Source organism: Eptatretus burgeri, chromosome 10 (assembly GCF_056783735.1).
Source record: "Eptatretus burgeri isolate ZD-2024b chromosome 10, Ebu_testis_v1, whole genome shotgun sequence".
In the NCBI taxonomy this organism is placed as follows: domain Eukaryota; kingdom Metazoa; phylum Chordata; class Myxini; order Myxiniformes; family Myxinidae; genus Eptatretus; species Eptatretus burgeri.
In genome coordinates, this window is record NC_140970.1 from 71,101,750 (window position 1) to 71,124,435 (window position 22,686).

Here is a 22,686-nt window from a genome sequence, read left to right on the forward strand (position 1 = left end):
ATGAAACAGCATTTGATTATAGACCTGCCTAAATTACATACAGAGCTAAATTGATTACCAACAGCAAAATGGTATTTAGTCAAGGCTGTTGAAATCCCTCCAACATGATGTATTCATGCTTTACAGGTGAGTTATATGGAGATCTATTGTGAACGTGTGCGTGACCTCCTCAACCCCAAAAACAAAGGTCACTTGCGTGTCCGTGAGCATCCACTGCTTGGACCTTATGTTGAGGACCTGTCCAAACTCGCTGTAACAACTTACCGTGATATTGAGGACCTCATGGATTCGGGAAACAAGGCGAGGTATGGAATTTGCCCATTGGTGGCATAAATCTGTGATTAATTTTATTGCCCCACACATCGAAGTGCTCGAGGGTGATATAGAGTAGATTGTTCAGTCAGGGTGGAAATCACTGCCGAGATGGGTTTCAAATGTGTTGGTTACAATGACTGTGAATATTCAATTTTGGCTTTTATTATACACTTGTTCTTCCATAAGATTTACACCGAAGAGTGCGCAGATTCGATCCCCACATGCAACAATGATTTGTTGTGTCATTGTCCTTATCTTTAAATTTTGTAATCCCACTGAAATACAGTGACGATGTTGTACCATATGAGGTATCCAAACAATACAAGTCGTAACATTTACAAGATTTGACATTTCAGTAGAATGGGACAAAAGAGGATTACATTGGATTACCATTGGAAGCCATAGGTTTTCACCAGTTTGGTTGAATAACAAAGAGAGTCACATTCTGAAATGCTGCAGTAAGTAGGCGCAGTTGTAAAATGTTCCGCACATTTAAGAGTTAAAGGAAAGAATGTTGTTGCTGCAATGAAAGGTCATGAAACGAAACTCTCGGAGGTGATAGCTATTTATGAATGCAGAAGGAAAGGCAACCTATTAGCGAAAGGAGACTCCATAACATACAAGTTTTTCTATGTGATATACTCACCAAAGTTTCTGCCAGATTCCAGAATATTTTGCCATCTGTGTTACATTGCATCCGCTTGGTAATGGGACTTCATTTGAACCACCCCATCTTCTGATGCCCAACATGATCTTTCATCACCTTACTCCTCATTACATATATATATATATTCAACCAAAGAAGCACACTAACTCTATGATACGATGCTGACGTCATGTACAGAAATTATACCAACAATCACCTCCAAACAAGGAGGCACCCATACGGCACTCAAGTCTTTGCAGACTGAGATTTAAAGCCTCTGGGCATGAATAGATGAAAGCAGAGATGACGATCTACATTTTGTCCTTTTTGGACTTTGCGAAAAGCATAATTATTTGTGGATTATGTGGTGTTACAGCGTGAGACATAATCCGTGACTGTTGTTCACTATTACAGCTAGGAGGTATGATTGAAATTGAAATGACGAATGTGGTCAACATTGGTTCGATATCTCATTGAGTCTATGGTGTGCCGTCCTGATGAAGGTAAATAAACCGGAAATCTGGATAGGTGGCTCTGTTTGATGTTTAACCAATGGTAGCCATATATTCTCTGTCTGTCTGTTTGAGATGAGTTGCTGGGCAGATTCCTCCAGATCGGAGGTGACGCTTTGATGCGCGTTTGCGCAGGACATTACGTCTATTGGAGATCGGGGGAGAGGGGGGGGGCACTTCTCACGCACCGCACATTTCGATTTATCGTCCGATCACACCATATGTCTTATGGTTGATTGGTTTGCATCAGCGGGAACAATTTTGTGAGTGGCCCACATTCTTGTTTTTTGTGGGTTATGCGGTTTTACTGCATAATTTTACCTTGCTGGAGCAACGGCTTGCCCACGAGAGCCGTTGTTGCTCCAGTAGTTGGCAGTGAGTGTCCTGGAAGCAGCGGCGGAAAGAGAGGTCATCGCGATATGTGGGAGAAATGCATGTTCAGCTGGTAGGTTGCCTAGATAGCTAAAATGGCAGAGCACTTGTGCAATTCACCAGAGGACCTGGGTTCAATTTCTGGTCTAGGTGCACATTTTTCCCACATATCCATGTTAAGTTTGTTTTCCTGTTCATTTCTATATATATATATATATATATATATATATATATATATATATATATATATATATATATATATATACATACATACATACACACACACACACGCACGCACGCACACACACACACACACACACACACACACACACACACACACACACACACACACACACACACACACACACACACACACACACACACACACACACACACACACACACACACACAGCATGTTTCAAAAAAAGTTGTGCAACTTTAAATGTTTATTTACAAATAAACAGTAACCTCAGGAACGTGAACCAAACGGTGGCTTATGACATGGTATTTTCTATCACTGATTGCTATTGCAGGAAGTCACTGCTATTGCTCGAGTTAGTGAGTGCCTAAGGGCTGAAATTGACTTTTACGCAAAAATCCTTTTAATTGACGTTCTCGATGTTTGCCCCTCCATGGTTCAGACAGGCATTGATCCTGACTTCAGAGTTCTGTCCAACTTTCCTGGAGGTCTCATGTGGCACTGCCTGGCGGTTGGCATACACAGAGCCCTTGGCAACCCCCCAGAACCAATAGTCCAGAGTGTTCAAGTCTGAGCTATTATACCTTGGTACCCAGGTATGGCACCCAGTCATGAGCGGTACCCAGGTACCCATGAGCGGTACCCAACGAGGTTGTTTCTGAATAGCTGCCATAGGAAAGTGATGGTGTCACCATCTGTGTGCAGGGGTGCATCATCCTGCATCAACCAGGTCTTGCTGAGCTGGTTTGGGGTGACCTTTGGGTGTGATCATTATGGAACTTCTGGATCACGACCCATTAGCGCTCACCACACGACATCGATGTTGGCTTGGCTCTTGGTTACTAATGCTAGCCTGCCACTGTTGCCTTTGCTCTGGTTGTGTACTGTACCCTTGTGCTCAAAATGTTTCACCAATACATTGAATGGCATAATCTGTAGGTCCATCGCGTGTTTTAAGGTCATATTCCCGGCATAACCACCGGTGGGTGTCTCCATATGATTTAGTCTCACACCACAGAGCCACCCCTTTTGTCTTCTGCTTCACTGTCAATGGCATAGTTGAGCTATGGAGCAAGAAATCCCAGGCAACAAACACCACAATAACACCACCAAATCCTGAAAAGTAAAACGGTATAGGTCAAAAAACAAAGGAATGCCAGGAAGTCAAACTTCTATCAATCTTTTTGAAACACCCTGTATATATATATATATATATATATATATATATATATATATATATATATATATATATATATATATATATATATATATATATATATATATATATATATATATATATATATATATATATATATATATATATATATATACCGAAAACCTCCACCACCTTCACCTGTCTCCTTCTACGGCCATTCCCGCACCACCTGTGAACACTGAGCATCGGGCTGTCTCGGGCCCGTTCGACGATTGGTGCCGAACGCACCGAGCCGCGAGCGCAAATAGCGGCCTTTCCGAAGGAGAATTCGGATCAGGAACGCTACGCGCCCACTTTTGCTCCGTCCAATTAGCAAGCGCGGGGCGGCTTGGCCCCGCCTCCAGGCGCGTCTGTGTGAAATCGATATATGCAAATTCTAGGATCAGGGGAGATTCACGCCCCCTTTCCTCCGACCAATGGGCGAGCGTGGCTCCACCCCCGAGGTCATCCTGATCCGATTATTTGCATATTAGCTGCTCCTGCCATCCTATAAAATGGCGAGCGCAAGGCGAATGAAGTCAGTTGAGTCGGGTGGAGAGTCAGTCGAGTCGGGTGGAGAGTCAGTCGAGTCGGGTGGAGAGTCAGTCGAGTCGGGTGGCGAAGTCATCGGTGTGTCATCGAGTTGGGTTCTGGAGTTGGCTGAGAAGAGTTGCGGGAAGAGGCAAAGGAGCTCGGGTCCGAGGCGAGAAGGACGGCGGTCGGCGACGAGGTCGCGGTGTGGGATCGCTCGTCGCGGGACCCAAGTCAGCCAGCCATTCTCCTCCCCCAGGGCATCAACAATTCCCCCGTTCCCCCGCGCTTAGATAGTGCAAAAAGGGGGCCCCGTTCCTACCCCACTCAAAACGTCGTGCCAACGAAACCCGCCAAGGAGCACGGAGTCGGGGCACAGCCAAGCGGCCACATCTGCGGCTCGCCCGCCAACGCGTCACGAGGACGCGGGTAGGACCCCCCCCCCCCGGTCTCGCGGCCAGGTCTTGCGCACAATTGGCCTACAGGCCTGTCTGCCCCCTTGTCTATGAGAGTGGCTTCTTTCCTTTGCTTTTGAGTAAATGTGTGTTAGCGCCGTCTGTAAAGTAGAACTGTATAAGTGTCGCCGTGTGTGCGCGTAGTCGGTAGTAACTCTGCATCGTTGTTGCTTTTGTTTTGGTTGCTATATGTGCATTTTGACTATTTGGCTGTATATATGTGCTTTCCGTGTGCCGGGAAATAAATGTGCATTGTGTGAACTGTTTTCCCGTTTCGCTTTGTCTTTTCTTGATTGACCCTCCATCCTGCTTCACGTAAAGGGTTCGTAGTGGGTGCAAAACGCCCGGTAAGTAATCTGAACCGTCGAGGTCGACGATAACACCGCTCGGTTATCCCGATAGTATGGAACGGGCCACCCAAGCGGTTCGTGTCCGGAGTCGACCTGCGGCGAGGTACGATCGCCCGGTTTACCATCCGCATGGGTACTTAGGGAGGTCGAGTTTGGCGAACAACCCTATCCTACGTGGGTGGCCGATTGGCACGATTGTGGTGAGGTCGAAAGGCCCGCCCGTGACTGTCTCCGGGCGATAGTTCCCAGAGGGTCACGACTGAATTGTCCGTCCGGTGGGCGACGCGGTCGCGATTCGAGTGACGTGACCGTCCGCACGCCGGTGGGCGCAAATTCTCAACAATATATATATATATATATACATATATATATATATACATATATATATATATATATATACATATATATATATATATATATATATACATATATATATATATATATATATGTATATATATGTATATATATATATACATATATATACATATATATATATATATATATATATACATATATATATATATATATATATATATATATATATACATATATATATACATATATATATATATATATATATATATATATATATATATATATATATATATATATATACACATGCATACATATGTGATGCCTATGTGAGTTCCAACTGGTCGATCTTTAACTTTTGACCTTATGTTATAATTATTGATGTTAGTTGGATTGTTGACATTTGAACCACCTGGTGTATTCTGTATTTGTGTGGCTGGTGATTTTGGTGTTTTATGCTGATAATGCCATTCTGTTATTCGCATAAATGGAAAGGCAATGTAATTTATACCCGATTTCTCTTTGCATTTTCAGGACAGTGGCTGCTACTAATATGAATGAAACCAGCAGTCGCTCACATGCAGTTTTTACAATAATATTCACACAGAAGAGGCATGATACCACAACAGATCTATGCACCGAGAAGGTAAAGCTTTTTGTCTCAACACTTCTTTGCATGATTTCATTTGAATTTGGGTGGGGTGTGGGCAAGGGGGTTTTAGGAGAGAACCAACTGAGGTTAAGAACCCATGTTCACATTTGGACGTGACGCAGTCCATCATTTGTTGTGCAGGCAAATTGTAACATGCTAAGGTGTTGTCAAACATATATTTAAGGCATGCTAATGTCAGACATCAGCGTGCCTTAAATTGTGCAGGCAAACCTGACCTGACCTGACTTGACCTGATATCAGTCAGTCAGTTTGTTGTTCGCTAACACTTGGACCAAAAGCAACCAATTCATCAAACCCACTCTCTTACTGGAGGAAATATTCCTTTATTTAATTATTAAAGGCTTTTATCATTTCATATCGATGTGGAATGCATCATCATCATCTTTTTGTTGTTTGTTATTTTCCCCAAATATACTGAATTGTTGTTTATTTTCCCAAACAGTTTTTTCCCCACAAATGTGTAAAGGACATTGTGTTTCTCATATGGCCAAGAATCTCCTTGTTTCTCTCTGTATCTTGGTTTTCTGCCACTATTATTTCCTTTTCCTCTGTGGTTGTTTTTAACATATTTTCTGCTTGAGTAAGTTTGCAATATCCAGCACGCATGTGTATCACTCAAATTTAGTTAGAACCTGATCTCCGATGGCTTTTTTCAGTGTAAACTTGCAGCTTTTCACTCAGGATTCTACGTAGTCATTCCGGTGTGGCGCTGCAAGGATGGTAAACCTCCACTCCATATCTCCTTCGGCACAAAACTCTCGAAGTTGTCAATCACTCCATCCCTTTATCATATATATATATATATATATATATATATATATATATATATATATATATATATATATATATATATATATATATATCTCTCTCTCTCTCTCTCTCTCTCTCTCTCTCTCTCTCTCTCTCTCTCTCTCTCTCTCTCTCTCTCTCTCTCTCTCTCTCTCTCTCTCTCTCTCTCTCTCTCGCTTTCTCTCTCTCTCTGTCTGTACCTCCCAGTTGCCCAGTTATCATGGACCATGTATACTAGTTGTCCTCTGATAGCAAAAAAATATGCATAGTACTTGTTTGAACTCCATGGTTGAACAGTCTACTGTGAGCTCTGGAACTCCGGATGGCCTGCTCCGATATTTAAAAATGTGAAGATGGCCCCAGAGTGTTTAGTCGTCTTGTTGTGTCCAACCTTCACAAGGTTTGGACCAAAGTAATCTCAGGATGTGTCATAGAATGGTGGAGTAAATTGTGCCGTGCGATGCCTTGTTAGTTGGCCATCACCTGATATTTCACTCGATGCTCCATTTCTCAGCAAAAGACAATCTGAACTTAATAGACTTGATGAGCCTGTGTGCATTTATCATACAGTATTTCCTCATATCAAAGGGTGGAGGAGCTCCTTGTGAGCCAATGGCCATCCATATCGGGTGCCCAACTTTGTCTGAGGACATCCTCCTGCATTTGGATGACCTTTTCTCAGAGGTTGGTGGCAGGATTTGCACTCCGGCTACCATAAAACCCTTGATTCCACAAAACGCACAAAAAACGCAAATAACACTAAAAACCCACTCCGTGGGAGTATGTCCTGGGTAGCTGATCTTCACAGGGCAGCTCACTGGATAACGGAATTGTGGCAAAGCCTTCAGTACCCCTGTTCTTTGATGATAGGAGGAAAAGCACGGGGGTAACCTTCCTGGGTTGGGTTGTGATGGTGTGTCGGGGTGGTGCTGTGGTGTCATTCACCAGATGGCTGTCTCCTCAGGTTAACTTGAGACAGTCCCTTCAGGTGGATGCATGGGATGTCCTCACTCTAAGAGAGGATGATCACCTATCTCTGCTATCATCTGAGCTCCAGCATTTGAACATCAGTATTGCAGCACTCTCTGAAGTTCGGAAACCGGATAGTGGTGAGTCATGGTGGGTGGTTGCACCTACTACTGGTCTGGTCATTCTGATGGTTACCATGCCCAAGGAGTTGCTGCAGCTGTGTCCAATAAGCTGACTCCCATGATAATTGAGGTAACATCTGTCAATGAGCATATTATGAGACTGAGGATTCATCATTCTTTGGGTGTCATTCCTCTGGTCTCTGTATATGCTCTGACTGAGGCGAGTCATCTCACTGTGAAGTCATAGACTGGTACTTACGAAATCGTCAACTTGACCTCTCACCTTGTCTAATAAAAGCTGTCTCTAGAGAAGGTAGCGACGCAAAGCAGAAGTTTCTATGATGATTCTGTACCAAACCATCAAAAATCGAATGTTTTGGATGTTTGACCTCACTGTGACCTTGACCTTTGACCGATTTTGACCAAAATCTAATCAGCGCTAGCCACCACCCTCCTGAATCACGTGGTGTAATTTGACATTGGTAGCTTCTTCCGTTCTCGAGTTATCATTTTTTGGATGTTTGACCTCACTGTGACCTTGACCTTTGACCGATTTTGACCAAAATCTAATCAGCACGAGCCATCACCCTGCTGAATCGCGTGGTGTAATTTGACATTGGTAGCTTCTTCCGTTCTCGAGTTATCTGTACCAAACCATCAAAAATCGAATATTTGACCTCACTGTGACCTTGATTTTGACCGATTTTGATCAAAATCTAATCAGCACTAGCCATCACCCTGCTGAATCACGTGGTGTAATTTGACATTGGTAGCTTCTTCCGTTCTCGAGTTATCGTGCCTACAAACAAACAAACAAACAAGCAGTCATAGACTGGTACTTACGAAATCGTCAACTTGACCTCTCACCTTGTCTAATAAAAGCTGTCTCTTGAGAAGGTCGCGACGCAAACCAGAAGTTTCTACGATGACTGTACCAAACCATCAAAAATCGAATGTTTGACCTCACTGTGACCTTGACCTTTGACCGATTTTGACCAAAATCTAACCAACACTAGCCATCACCCTCCTGAATCACGCGGTGTAATTTGATATTGGTTGCTTCTTCTGTTCTCGAGTTATCGTGCCTACAAACAAACAAACACACAAACAGATGACGGAAGTCATCAATATACTTACGAAATCTTTAGATTTCGTAAGTAACAAACAGACAGACAGGGGTGAAAACATAACCTACATCCTGCCTTAACCCATGAGGGCATTGCATCAGAAGCACAGCCTTGCCTTCAGCCAATGATGCTACCCTGTAGCCTTGTGCTCCACCCTTTGGTGGGTGGAGGTAATAATAAATGTAAAATATATTATTGATGTGATTTTTTGACCCTTTTTTTTCTAAACTTTATTTACACATGAAATTCTAGGTATGTCTTTTTCACTCTATATTTTATATTTAATCAAAGATAACATTTCGTGTCATTTCACCAGCAGAAGTTACAAAAAAATTATTATTAATCTAAACTCTTAAGTTATCATATGGTGGGATGAATTTAAAATGAATAAAATGAGGTTTTTGACTTTTCTGATAAAATGTATTCGCTGCGATCGTTCAGCTGTCTGAGTTTTTAGACTTGTTTTATCAGTTGGGCGAACACTTTTTCGCAGGTAAGCTACAACCCCACCACCCTCCTTTTCCCATTACTTATGGACTCTTTGCCTTACATGAAAATTGTTTTGTTGATTTTTTTTTTTAAACAAAATTCCAACATAAAGCTTGTCAACCATAATATAACATTCACTCAATAAATATCTCCAAATATAATTGTTCCATTTTAAAATCATTGTATTGTACCAGAGGTTTATCCTTGCAAAATATTGTGGAATATTTTATGATCGTGAGAACAAAACTGAAGACATAGTCGCCAGCTTAACATCCTCACCATAGGAGTGTATTCTATGATGCTGCATTCATTGCTGGGGTCTCTAGGTTTGGCTCTCATGATTATAAAATAAGGCTGTTGCACTTGTATTGTTAGTTTAAAAATCTGATTTTACCAATTTTGCTGACAGTTTACAGACATAAATTTAAAACTTCTTTGTTGAAACACTTGTATTAGGGGAATCGCATGCTTTGAAGTCAAACTTCCTCTGCCATGTTTCAGGTGAGCAAGATCAGCCTTGTAGACCTGGCTGGCAGTGAGCGTGCAGATTCAACAGGAGCCAAGGGAACGAGACTAAAGGTTTGATGTACTGATTATATTTAAAACATCAAAGTGTTAAGTGAATATCTTGAATTGAAGGTGCAGAATTAAAGGAGTGTAAGGGCTGACAGGATGGCCTGGAGGTGTGCACAATAACTTCGAAGCAGTCTAGCCTAGGATTGAATCCCGACCCAGCTATAAACTGTCATCCCGTTGTTTCACAGGCAGGGTGATTCATCATTGTGTGTGCCATCCCTCAGATGGATGTTAAACAGGTGTCCTGTCTTCTGGCATTAGTTGGCGGCATTAAAGATCCCAAAGTATCCTTTGTGAAGGAAGAGTAGGCGAGCTATCACTGGTACCCTGAACAAATTACAAATTACTGCCTTAACCTATGAGGGCATTGCATCAGAAGCACAGCCATGTGACGCTACCCTGCCGCCTTGTGCTGCATACAAAAGAAGAAGAGGAGCTTAGGAAAGATGAGTTAATATTTTAAGGAAGATAGCATTGTGTGGAGGTGTAATGTACAATGTACTTATGATAATGAGATTTGTATATTGTTGCTAAGATTATGCCTTTGTAATTGGTTCTTCCAACGAATGTTCAAATTACTGATACTATGCACATCCAATATTCCTCAACAACAGGAGGGAGCCAATATCAACAAGTCTCTCACTACCCTGGGCAAGGTGATATCTGCCCTGGCTGAAATGGTAACTATACAGCACGAAACAAGCACTGAGCAACTCACTGTTTATTTTTCATTTGTCAAATTGCTTAGTAAAGTTGTTAACTAGTCAATGAGATGGTTTACCTCATTTGTACAATTCATGAACCCATTGATAAAACATTAAACATGACAAAAGGACTGGTTCATTGAATTGCTACTCACCTCAAAGCATCGTAGTTCAACTTGTATTTTACTTCAGTTGCCACAACTCAAAAATGCCTGAATCCAGACTTTTTTTGAATGAAAGAAAAATAATATTTTTATTGCAAAACTAAACCAAAGTTTTTTTTTCTTTTTCCTCTCGTCTTATATGCCTCGAAGATTAAGGATGGACTACGTTCGCCTCCTCTTTGTCATTCAAACTTTTGCTCGCTTTATATCTCTCTCTATTACTCCTATTTTAATGACAATTATAGCATGAAGACTAATAAATGCTGCACAGCACTGGTCAGGTCAGGTATGGGAGCATGCGCCAGAGCAGCGCATCGCTGCGTCCACTTTCCACCGGTACTCTAGGGGCCTCCGTCTGGCCATCCCCCAGGCAGATGCCAGGCCCATCCCCATCTCCTTGAGATGCCGGTCAACCTGCTGCAACCACGAGGCACGTGGTCGGCCCATTGGCCTCCTCCACTTATGAGACTCCCTCGCTGAGAGATTCTGGTGAGCAGGATCAGCGTCAGGAAAACGAGTCACATGTCCATACAGCCGCAACTGACGCTCACGGACTATGCAGGTAACAAATCTCATCCGAGTCTCTCTCAGCAACCGCTCGTTGGAAAAAAGTCTGACCAGCGATAGCCAAGAATTCTCCGAAGAGACCTGCAACCAAAGGATTTAAGTCTCCGTCTCAGATCCTTGGTCAGAGTCCAAGTCTCGCATCCATAGAGCAAGACTGGAAGCACCAAGGACCTGAAGACTTGGACTTTTGTCCTCCCGCACAGGTACCGGCAGTGCCACACCCCATGATCCAGTGAATCCATGACTCCCCAGGCCCTTCCCAGACGTCTATTGACCTCTGACTCACAGCCAGCAGACACATGAATAGCACTGCCAAGGTAAGTGAATCTCTCCATGACCTCAACATCCTCACCACAAACAGACACAGACAGGACAGCAGCATCCAAGATGTCATTGAAAGCCTGGATCTTAGTTTTGACCCAGGAAACCCATAATCCCAGCGGCTCCGACTCCTCGTTCAGCACCTCGAGGGCCCCCAAAAGGATAATTAAAGTCTCTGCAAAGATGACTGCATCATCTGCGAAATCAAGTCAGAGATCTTGACATTCCCAAACGATGCACCGCAGCTTGATCTCTCTGACATCCTCCCTCGAATCCAGTCCATACAAGTGCTGAAAAGTGTGGTGTCCAGTACACACCCCTGACGAACTCCAGTTTCAACTGGAAACAAGTCAGAGATGGTACCACCACATCTCACAGCACTCTCAGTACCAGCGTAGAGTTCAGACATCAGATCGATCAGTTTTGGTGGTGCCACCCCACGAAGACAATAATCTTCCAGAGGCATCCCAATTCACTGAATCGAATGCTTTGCAGAGATCAACATAGGCTGCAAGCAGCCGCTGCCGAAACTCTCGTCTGCATTCGGTGAGGACCGAAAGAGCAAGGATACGGTCAATCGTTGACCTCTTTGGTGTGAAGCCTGACTGTTCTGGATGCTGGTGCTCAAGCAGATGGTGGCGAACCCTATCAAGAATTATCTGAGCAAAGACCTTGCCCGGCACTGAGAGCAGCGTCACCCCTCGGTAGTTGTTGCAGTCTTGGCGATTACCCTTCCCTTTCCAGAGAGGGACAACAAGGCCCCTCTTCCAATCAGTTGGGATGATGCCTGTGTTCCAGGCAGAGCACAGAACTGCATGCAACGACACGAGTGCAGCATTTCCACCAGCCTTAAAAGGTTTAGCATGGATGCCACAGATCCCTGAAGCTTGACCCCATTTCAACCGGTTCACCGCAGCCTGTGTTTCCACAAGCGAAGGTGGACCACAGTTGATTGGAGGGTCAGCAACAGGGATTGTTACACCCATGACGTCCAACTCGATAGCTGGTGGGTCAGCCTGGTACAACCGCTCAATGTAACTGGCCCAGCGGGCCTTCACTTCAGACTCCTCTGTTAAGAGCTAACCACCCTCTGCTCTAAACTGCAGTGCACCGAGGGATGCGTTTGGATGAACGCAACGTGCGAATTCCCCTGTAAACAGGACCAGAATCACTTGACTACACGTGATGCTCTTCCACCTCACAGATTCCTCGCACATAGGCCTCCTTGTCCACCCTTAGCACACGTACAGTTTTACGCCTCATCTCCCTGAACAGCTCAGCTCTGCCATTCAGCCTGGCCCTGCGACTCTGGTCAATGATATCCAGTGTCCCTTGAGAGACAAAATTCTTCTTTGCCCTGCGGTGAGTTCCAAGATATCCACCGGCAACATCAAGGACGGTGGTCTTGAAGGCACTCCACAACTCTACAGACCCCCCCAAAGCACCCAGACCCCCCAAATTTCCACTCAGCCTGTTTGCAAACTCCTCAGCTACCCTCTCATCCTTGAGCTTGCCAACATCCAGCCTAGGCTGGGATGATACCATTCTCCCGGATTTAAGGTGCAGCTTCAGTGTTGCTACAACAAGCCGGTGGTCAGTATTGAGGAACTGAGCACTCCTGTAGACCCAGCATTTCTGGATTATCCTCCAGCGACCATCAACGAGGACATGATCAATCTCCTTTCCCTCACCGCCAGCATTGGCATACCAAGTCCAGCGATGAGCTTGTGGGTGCTGAAACCATGAACCAGCCACCCTAAGTCCATGACTTCTTGCAAAGTCAAGGAACTTAGTGCTATTCTGGTTCATAGTTCCTCATCCATGGGGACCAACACATGTCTCATAACCATCCCTATCAATTCCAGTCGATGCATTGAAATACCCCAAGATTAGAAGTGTATCTCGTCTGGGGCACTGATCAACTACAGACTCGAGTGTGGCGTAGAATGCATCCTTCACTGTGAGATCACTCGCCTCAGTCGGAGCATAAACAGAGACCAGGGAAATGACACCCAAGGAGTGACGAATCCTTTGTCTCATAATACGCTTGTTGACCGGTGTAACCTCAATTATCATTGGGGTCAGCTTATTGGACACAGCTACAGCAACTCCTTGGGTATGGTACCCATCAGAGCGACCAGACCAATACTAGGTGTAGCCGCCCACCATGATCTCGCCACTATCCGGTCTCCGAACCTCAGAGAGTTCTGCAATACCGATGTCCAAATGCTTGAGCTCAGATGATAACAGAGACAGGTGATCATCTTCTCTTAAGGATAGGACATCACAGGCATCTACCTGAAGGGACTGTCTCAAGTTAACCTGAGGAGACAGCCATCTGGTGAATGACATCACAGCACCACTCTGACACACTCTCCCGCAATCTGACCCAGGAATGTTACCCCATGGTTTCCTTCCTATCGTCAAAGATTGGGGGTCCTGAAGGCTTTGCCCCAATTCCGTCATCCATTGAGCTGCCCTGCGAAGGGAAGCTGCACAGTAGGTACTCCCACAGAGTGAGTTTTCAGATTTCTTTGCGTTTTTGTGCTTTGCGGAATGGCCGGAGTGCAAATCCTGCCACCAACCTCCTAAAAAGTAACCCAACTGCTGGAGGACGTCCACAGACACAGTTGGGCACTAGATATAGATGGCCGTTGGGTCACAAGGAGCTCCTCCGCCCTTTGACAGCTTTTGTTTTTAATCCTGCTTGGTGTCCATATCAAAACACCCTCCTCACCAAAAAGCCTAGTGGGGGAGACTGTTTAGTCGCCAAGAACCCGACCATGGAACAGGTTAGTACAGATTTACATGATACCTGGAGCAAGTCACAGATCTAATCTGGCCTGACTTGACAGCACTGGCATGGCATTAATCACATGGAAGTCCAAGGTTGATTCAAACTGTGCAGTAAGGTCTGAAATTTGTCAGCAACCTATTGGAAACAAATCTCTTATAATCTCCAATGCGTGCGTCATACTCACTGTCAGATTTGGGCAGCCCATGAGTAATCCCCAACATATCTCCCAGACTGATATTGTGATCATTGATGGACGATGTTGATAATTGACGGTTTCCTGAAGCAGGAATTGTTGGAACAAAGTTTGCTAATTTAGCTAAGGAAATGTTTTGTGCTCTTCTCTCAATGAACTTTTTTGTGAATAATGTTACTATGTAACAGTTGGTCATTCAGAAGTATTTTTTGAAATATTATGTAAATAAATTGATGTTTCCGTTTGGTTCGAGATGAGAGCTAAAGTATCTTGACATTCATAGTTTTCAGTTTGTATTATTGATTGTTCTGGCATCCCTGATGTTAAACCACCCCTGGTTTCCTCATAATGCTTTCTTCAGGATTCTGGAACTACTAAGGTAAAGATAACATGGGCATGTTTGTCTCTGTGCTGTTCTTTGTTTACAAATGGTATGTTTCCATCCAAAGCTCTCATGAAACACAGTACTATTTTACTGGAACGACTTCCTGTTTGTTTGTTTTTTTTTGCAATCATGCAGGGATTAAATTGTGTTTCTATCCAAATATTGCACCACAAACCAGTTTCCATGTCATGCATTGGTGCTGACATGGTTTGTGCACATCATTTTAATGGCAGAACATTTTGGATGGAAACTCCACAAAAGACTGACACAAGCAGTGTTAATATTGAGTTGAATACTTGTGGCCTGGGGCTGGCAGGATAGCTTAGTGATATGCACACTTTCCTCTGAGCTGTCTTGCCTGGGTTTGAATCTCGACCCAGCTATAAACTGTCATCTTGGTGTTTCGCATGCATGGCGAGGCATCAATGTGTGTGCCGTCCATCGGATGGACGTTAAGCCTGAGGATCACTCTGCTTGCACTTGTTGTTGGTAGATGTTAAAGATCTTACAGTGCTTTTTGTGAAAAGGAGGCGAGTTATCCCCGGCACCCTAGTCAGATTCCCGCATGTTCAATCGAGTATCCTGCATCAAAATGATGACCTGTCCAGGATTGGTTCTTGCCTTGAAACGTTACTCAAGTAGTTGCGATATGCCCTGGAGCTCTGTAATGAAGATGAACCTCTAATAATAACTGTTATTAATTTCCCTTGACCTGTCCATAATAATCTTCCAATCATGACTGGCCATCTGATTGCTTCTGTCAGGCAACAGTAAATAGGACTTTCTTTATTCTTATATATTGCATGTTCAGTTCAATAAGGATCACTATTAATCTCGTGCTGACATGTCAATTTGCTGATGAGTCTGTTGGCCTGCATTTACTTGGGAACGTGTTGATCATTAACGTTACCGAGATCATAATTGCAAATCTAATTTGAATATCTTGGGTACCATTATATATATTTATTTATTTATGACAATATCATAGTCATTATTCATTTTGGTTTGAGATCAGCTAATTCCGCATAATTTATAATACGATTGATCAACCATATCAACGAGGATCCCAGCAACACAACTGTCTAGATGCTGAACTGTCTATAAATGTCTGCAATTAAATGGTTTGTACCTTCAGCCCAGCAGCAATTGTCAGATATGCGATTACGTGTAACTTATAAAACTTCAGTATATTTGTGTAAGACTGTAGCTGAAATATGCTACAAGAGGTACAAAGACGGTTTCACATCTTCTCAACCCCCTTTGGCAGATTTCATGGGATGATGATGCAGAAGAGCCCATTAAATCCATGGAAGTGACAGCGATTTGCTGTTCACATCGATTATAATTTGGCACCTACCTCTTGTTTATAATTGTAGCCATTATAATTTGATGATGAGGAGTTTGAAGTATTAGTTGAGCAGAATGTGATGTCCTAACGAGAAATGGCCGAAACATCAGAATGGGCCATCGAGACTGCGAGTGAGGATTGTTTGGAATCATAACCTGACACAGTAATAGGTCTTTCAAGTCTGACGGTCCCTTTTGAGATCCCTGTAAATCTGGTGTAAACATTTTTTTAAAGAGAGGCATCTTTGTCTGGGATAATGTACCGATATCAAAATTTTATCGATACGGTGATGACCGATATTTACATGCCAAAATCACCCGATACTGATATATAATGCAACACCGGGCAATTTGTGCAAGTTTGCCAATGCAAGTTTATTTTTAGGACATTAGCAACAGCAGCAAACGATTAAACAATCAAAATCTGTCAACACTTTGTATGTGTATGACCTAGCAACAACAGCCAGTATCCAAACAACCCAAATCTGTCAGCACTTGTAATGGTATGAACAACTAACTGGAGCAAAATTGCTCTTTATGAAGAGTAGCATCTCTGCTCTCTCAGGAGCCAGTTTATTTCTCTTCTCATCATAAATGTCTCCAGCAGTTGAAAACAACCTTTTTGAAGGGACAGAAGTTGGTGTAATGCAGATGGGGTATCTTTTGGCAAGACGAGCCAAAACAAGAAAGCGGCAAATGTTTTCAGACCACGACTGACAAGAGTTTCCCTCATTACATGGGATAAGAGTACTCAGTGATGTACTTACCCACCTCACGGTTTGTGTATTTGCTGCTTGAAGCTCCTCCACAATCTGAAAAGCCATTCAAGAATCAAGAGTTCTGTGCTTGGATGTTTGGGAGAACGAGGAGACATATCTGCGGAATGCTGATTTCCTTGAACAAGTGGCACCTCTTCATCCAGTTGCCATCTTACGTTGTTTCATTCTTCAGGTGAGCTGAAAAAGGCGTCTTTGAATCTTGGATCAAGTAAGATGGCAAGTACAAGAATGTTGTTTTCTGTAACATCGTGTTATCGTCTGAGTGAGTTTGGCATCTTCTTTTTTATTGTCTGTACTCCACCCTGAAACCTCTAATAAATGGAAAGATGAGTGAGACAAACGCTTGATTGGAAGAAATGGGTCGTGTAATTTCCTCAACAAGGTATAGCACAACAATAAACTTGGTGGTCAGATCAAGCTGCTCAGCTGAAGGTTGGAAAAATATTGTGCTTGGTTGAATATGCAGCAAGGACCATCTTCTGCTATAGAATACTTTGTAGCATATGAAGGGTTGAATTACACCGAGTGGGTTCATGTTGGTTCAGATGATGTACGGTGAGACCCAAGTTCTGTTCTTTCTGTTTAAGTTGCACGAAGGCTGAAGGTGCCGCTTGAAATGCCATACAATCTCTCTGTGGATAGTCAGTGTCAGTAACAGCTCTTTGTGACAGCATACCATCCTGTACAATCAATTGAAGGATATGAGCAAAGCAACCCAGATCTGGAAATGAGCCATCCGTCATAGCCTTGGCCATGTTGTCCACATTGTCACGAAGAATGAAGTGAAGCTGCTGTCTCTTGATTTGCCATTCTTCAAACATCTCAACATATCTCCTGTGTGTGAGACACTGAGCATACAGCACAGCAGATTTCCTTTCAAAGGAATCTGTCAGCCAATGGGCTGTTAACCTCAAGAGGAAGTCACGGCTTATCCCGGTACTCCAAATGTTGGTGGTGAAACTAACCCAAGAAATATTGCAAAGTTGATGTTACACCTCTGACTTCTCACCCTCTTAAATTCGGGTGACAACCGACAGCAAACTTACTCGTGTGTTCCCCTAAATTGATGAAGTCCCAGATGGCTTAACCTGCTTCTTTCTCTCCATTTTTGTTCTTCCAATCTACAATGCTCGCACGCGGTTATCAGTATCAGAATGTGGCGTCGTTACCAACACCGATGTTCCACAAAGGAAAAGCAATATTGGCTTGTTACCGATAGCCGATATGATTATCGATGCGACACTACTCGTGGAATATTCAACTATTACCTGGACGTAAATAATGGCAAACAGTCATGCCGAGTTATGATTTGTGACTACCGTAAAGCACATGGTCTCGCCTTTGTTAAGTGATAGCTGACAAGTTGAAAGGAAATAATTCAGCCTTTCAGTGAGCTCTTCAGTGTTTCCACTTGTTTGCTCGGCCTTATTGTGTCAGCGGTGAGGCGTGGGTTTTGTCAACCATGACGACGAGGTCAACATAAAGGAAATGGATCAAGTCATTATCAGTGGAACTGGAAATGGCTGGATACAGAAATAGATAGTATTTCTGTGGGTGGCATGTACGGAAATTGACAAGTACTGTTGATACCTTTTGGCCACTTGGTTTGAAAGCTTATAGACATTGGTTTAGCGGTTTAAAGTATTTTGTGCACATTTTTGGCCATTAAAAAGAGTTTACCAAACAACATTGTTATGAACTGAACTTTTGCAATGCATGTTTTGAGTCAGGATTGTCTCTTTATAGCAGAGCAAGAAGAAAAAAAAGACCGATTTTATTCCTTTCCGTGACTCAGTTCTGACGTGGCTCCTGCGTGAGAACCTGGGTATGATTCCTTTTGCTTTTCTGTGAAGCACTTCATGTGCGTGCATTGTCTGCTCAGTTGCAGTGTTATGTGTCTCAAGGTCGCACCGTCATTTAATAGTGAATGCTTGTTTTGTTCCTCCAGGTGGTAATTCTCGCACTGCGATGGTGGCGGCATTGAGTCCTGCTGACATTAACTATGATGAAACATTAAGCACACTCAGGTACCAAAGCTGGGGAAAGCAATGTTAAATTGTTGTAAGTGATCTCTTTTTTATTTTACATTCAAATTGGGGCCCTATTAGGCATAACGCATTTGTATTTTAATAATTTAGTATTACCTGTTGTGATCCTGCCTATCCTATTATTGGACATACATTAACCTTCAGGTTATACTAAAGTACATTTTTACAATGCGGTTTGATTGTGTTGCATGAGGTTTTGGTGTTTTTCACTTCGTCATGTTGATGTATATGCCTGGGCTTGGATTAATGGTTGGGGCGGTGGGCTTGGGATCCGAGGATCCTGCAGTGTAAATCCTGCTTGGCTGTTCAATTAATACCAGTTGGGGTTGACTCTGCCTGTCATCATTCCGAGGTTGGCAAAATGAGTGCCAGCATGCTGGTATCCTGTGTCGGAGTGGTGACCCTTCCAGGTTTGTGCTCAATAGCCAAGGAGACTGCTTAAGCAGCACCAACGCTCTGCACAGAGTATGGTCCAATGGATGGATGGATGGATGGTGATGTGTACCCTTCCAGTTGAATGAAATAATGCAAGGGGTAACTTTCAAAATTTTATAATTGTTTTAATGATCCTTGTTGAATTTTTCACTTTGCATCATTTGTATCAAAATAATGTACACTGTTAAGTTGTGAATGTAACTTCAGTGAATTAACCAGTAACTTATGTAGATGCAGCCTTGTCTTGCATTTGTAGGTGCACATTGAGGTGTACTGTATAACATCACGTGCTTCTCAATTACCAATTGGAGACCTTTATTGGCAAGACATGGCTGTCCGCACAGAAATTGCTGGAAAATAGATTGAAACTTGGTGTATGGCTTAATGATGCTTCATTGTCATATAAGGATCTGAAATGTAATATTGATTTACGATCACCAGAGTAATTAATTCTTGATAATTAATTGTATTTGTAATTTGGCTTTTATTTCCCTTTCAGCAAAATTAATTGTGTTTGAGTGAAAAACCCTGATTAGGACACAGAGATAATGCACTGCATGGATTGCCGTTGTTTTTTCTTCTTCTTCTTCTTCTTCTTCTTCGAGTCTTCTTCTATTCTTCTTCTGCAATTCTTTTTCTTCTTCTTCTACAATTCTTCTTCTTCTTCTTTGAATCTTCTTCTTCTTCTTCTTCTTCTTCTTCTTCTTCTTCTTCTTCTTCTTCTTCTTCTTCTTCTTCTTCTTCTTCTTCTTCTTCTTCTTCTTCTTCTTCTTCTTCTTTGATTCTTCTTCTTTGATTCTTCTTCTTTGATTCTTCTTCTTTGATTCTTCTTCTTTGATTCTTCTTCTTTGATTCTTCTTCTTTGATTCTTCTTCTTTGATTCTTCTTCTTCGATTCTTCTTTAATTCTTTATCATCGTAATTATCATATGACTATTATGACAATTAATCTATACTATGTATAAAGAGACAAGAGGGTCTACGTTTGTCACGGGTCATCTCAGATATCGCCGCCAGTCTTCAGTTATCCTTGAAAAGATGGCGTTCATGGTTCGCTCCATGTTTTAGCAACTAACAAATGAAGAAACAACACAGCAGAAATCGTTGTTGACTGTTTTCGTGCACCATTCGCATCACTTCCAAAGGTGCAATCAGGGAATCGAAACAGTCCATTAATAATTACGTACTATTGAAATGACCTTTCAACCTTTGGACCCATTTTTGATAGTCAGACATCTTGAAACCACTTGGACCCTTTCGATCTACATACCCCTTCGAACCCTTTGAGACCCTTGAGACCCTTTTCAGACCTTCAGAACTTTGATGCACAAACTCCTACCACCCTCAGGGTGGGGGTGAGTGGAGGGGTAAGGGTGAGGTGATGCCTCCATCGACCCAAATTAACACATTTATTAATTCTGTCTTTAAATTATATACGATGCTATTGGAACGTACTTTGAAGACTGAGACTGTTTAAAGACTTTATAGACCCCATAGACCCTCTCCACCCCTTAGACCCTTAAAAGACCCTTTAGACCTTAACAACCTTGAGACCCCTTAAACTCTTAGGTGCTTTAAAGAACCCTTAGACCATTTAGACCACTGAGACTCTTTAAAGACCCTTTAGACCCCTTGGACCCTTTCCACCCCTCATATCTTTAGACCCTTATAAAACCATTTCGACTGAACTTAAATGCACAAACATCACCCACAGCATGGGGATAGGTGGGGAGAGGGGGGTGAAGCCTTCATGTACCCATATGATATGTCTATTAATTATGTACTGTTTGAATGTGACTTGGACTGTGACTACGTCATTAAATTACATATTGTTGGACTGTGCCTACGTCTAGTAATTCTGTTATATACAATTGGATTGTAACTTTGAGACATTTAGACACCACAGACCATTATACCCCTTACACTCCTTTAGACCCCGTAAACTCTTAAGACCCATTGGACCAAGCTTAAATGTACAAACGCCCAGCATGGGGACTGGGCGGGGATTGGGGGTGGGGGAGGGGGGTTGAAGTGAAGCCTCATTGGACCCATATGAGTATGTCTGAATTATTTACAGTTGGCACGTGACTTGGGCCGTGACAAAGTCTATTAATTACATATTAATGGATGTGCCTACATCTATTAATTCCGTTACAGACTATAATAACATAACTTTAGACACCATAGATCCTTTTCGACCCCTTACCCTCCTTTATACCCCTGAGACACTGTATATCCCTTCGATCCTTACACCCTTTAGATCATTAAGACCCCTTTAAAGACCCTTTAGACCCTTTAGAGCCCTTAGACACTCAAGACCCCTTGGACCCTTTAGACTCCTCAGACCATTTAAAGACCCTTTGAAGACCCATTCGACAATTTAGACCTCTTAAGACCTTTTAGACCCTTTAGACCCCTTCGACCTTTACACCCTTTAGATCTCTTCACACCCATTTAGACCCTTGAGAGACGTATTGTCCTTCGACCGTTTAGACACTTCTCAGACCCTTTGGACACTTTAAGACCCTTTGGATGCTCGAGACACCTTTTGCTCTTTCATCCTCAGACTTCTTCAGACCACTTTAAACCCTTGAGACCATTTACATCCTTTATAACCTTTACACCCTTTGGACCACTTAGACCCACTTCGACCCATTTAAACCCCTTAAACCCTTTTGTACCATTGAGACTCCTTGAACCCCTCACAGACTTAAGGCCATTTTTATTCCTTTTAAGACCCCTTTTAAGACCATTTAAGACACTTTAGACTCCTTAGAAATCCAAAAATATTCTCCCCAAAAGAGTTTTTGACAACATTTTTCCTGCAACAAGTTGCAATGACAAATCAAAACTGATAGCCCAAAGTGAAACTGATGTTAGAAAGTGAAACTGAAACGACTGATCTATCAATCATCGAAAGTGAATCCAGAATTAAATGCTCTGAGAAATACTGAATGGAAATTGCTAATACAGTATTATGGGGAGTATAGAGAGAAGGGGGCAGGTTGGGGCTGAAGAAAAGGGATGTAGTGAGGGATAGGTGCTTGGAGGTGGTCGATTGGCATGGAAAGAACTTCATGGAAAATGTGCCTAAATCCGTTTCCCAGCCGAGCTTCCATAATTTCAGCCTTCCTCCCAAGTCATACTTCAGAGGTACAACAAGCATGGATTGCAAATTAGCTGGTGGAATGGAACGAGGTTGCCAAGGTTACCTGCTCCACCCACTGTGATAATCTGCTCACTGAATTTTACACTGAATGAATGAAAGTGCACCAATTTGAATGAAATCTACAAAAACACACTCCGAACTAGAAC

At 42.8% G+C, this 22,686-nt stretch overlaps 1 protein-coding gene across 4 annotated transcripts in view; it reads left to right on the plus strand.

The window, feature by feature from the left end:
• KIF1B (kinesin family member 1B) overlaps nt 1-22,686 on the plus strand; it is a 219,248-nt gene that overhangs the window by 143,338 nt on the left and 53,224 nt on the right. For 2 of the 4 annotated variants that reach the window (XM_085898897.1, XM_085898898.1), the window contains exons 6-12: nt 127-305; nt 5,422-5,533; nt 9,558-9,635; nt 10,247-10,312; nt 14,740-14,757; nt 18,636-18,714; nt 18,838-18,916. In XM_085898897.1, the coding sequence (XP_085755023.1) occupies nt 127-305; nt 5,422-5,533; nt 9,558-9,635; nt 10,247-10,312; nt 14,740-14,757; nt 18,636-18,714; nt 18,838-18,916 (611 nt within the window). The remainder of the gene's footprint in view (nt 1-126; nt 306-5,421; nt 5,534-9,557; nt 9,636-10,246; nt 10,313-14,739; nt 14,758-18,635; nt 18,715-18,837; nt 18,917-22,686) is intronic. The other 2 variants (XM_085898900.1, XM_085898899.1) reach the window with 2 other exon arrangements.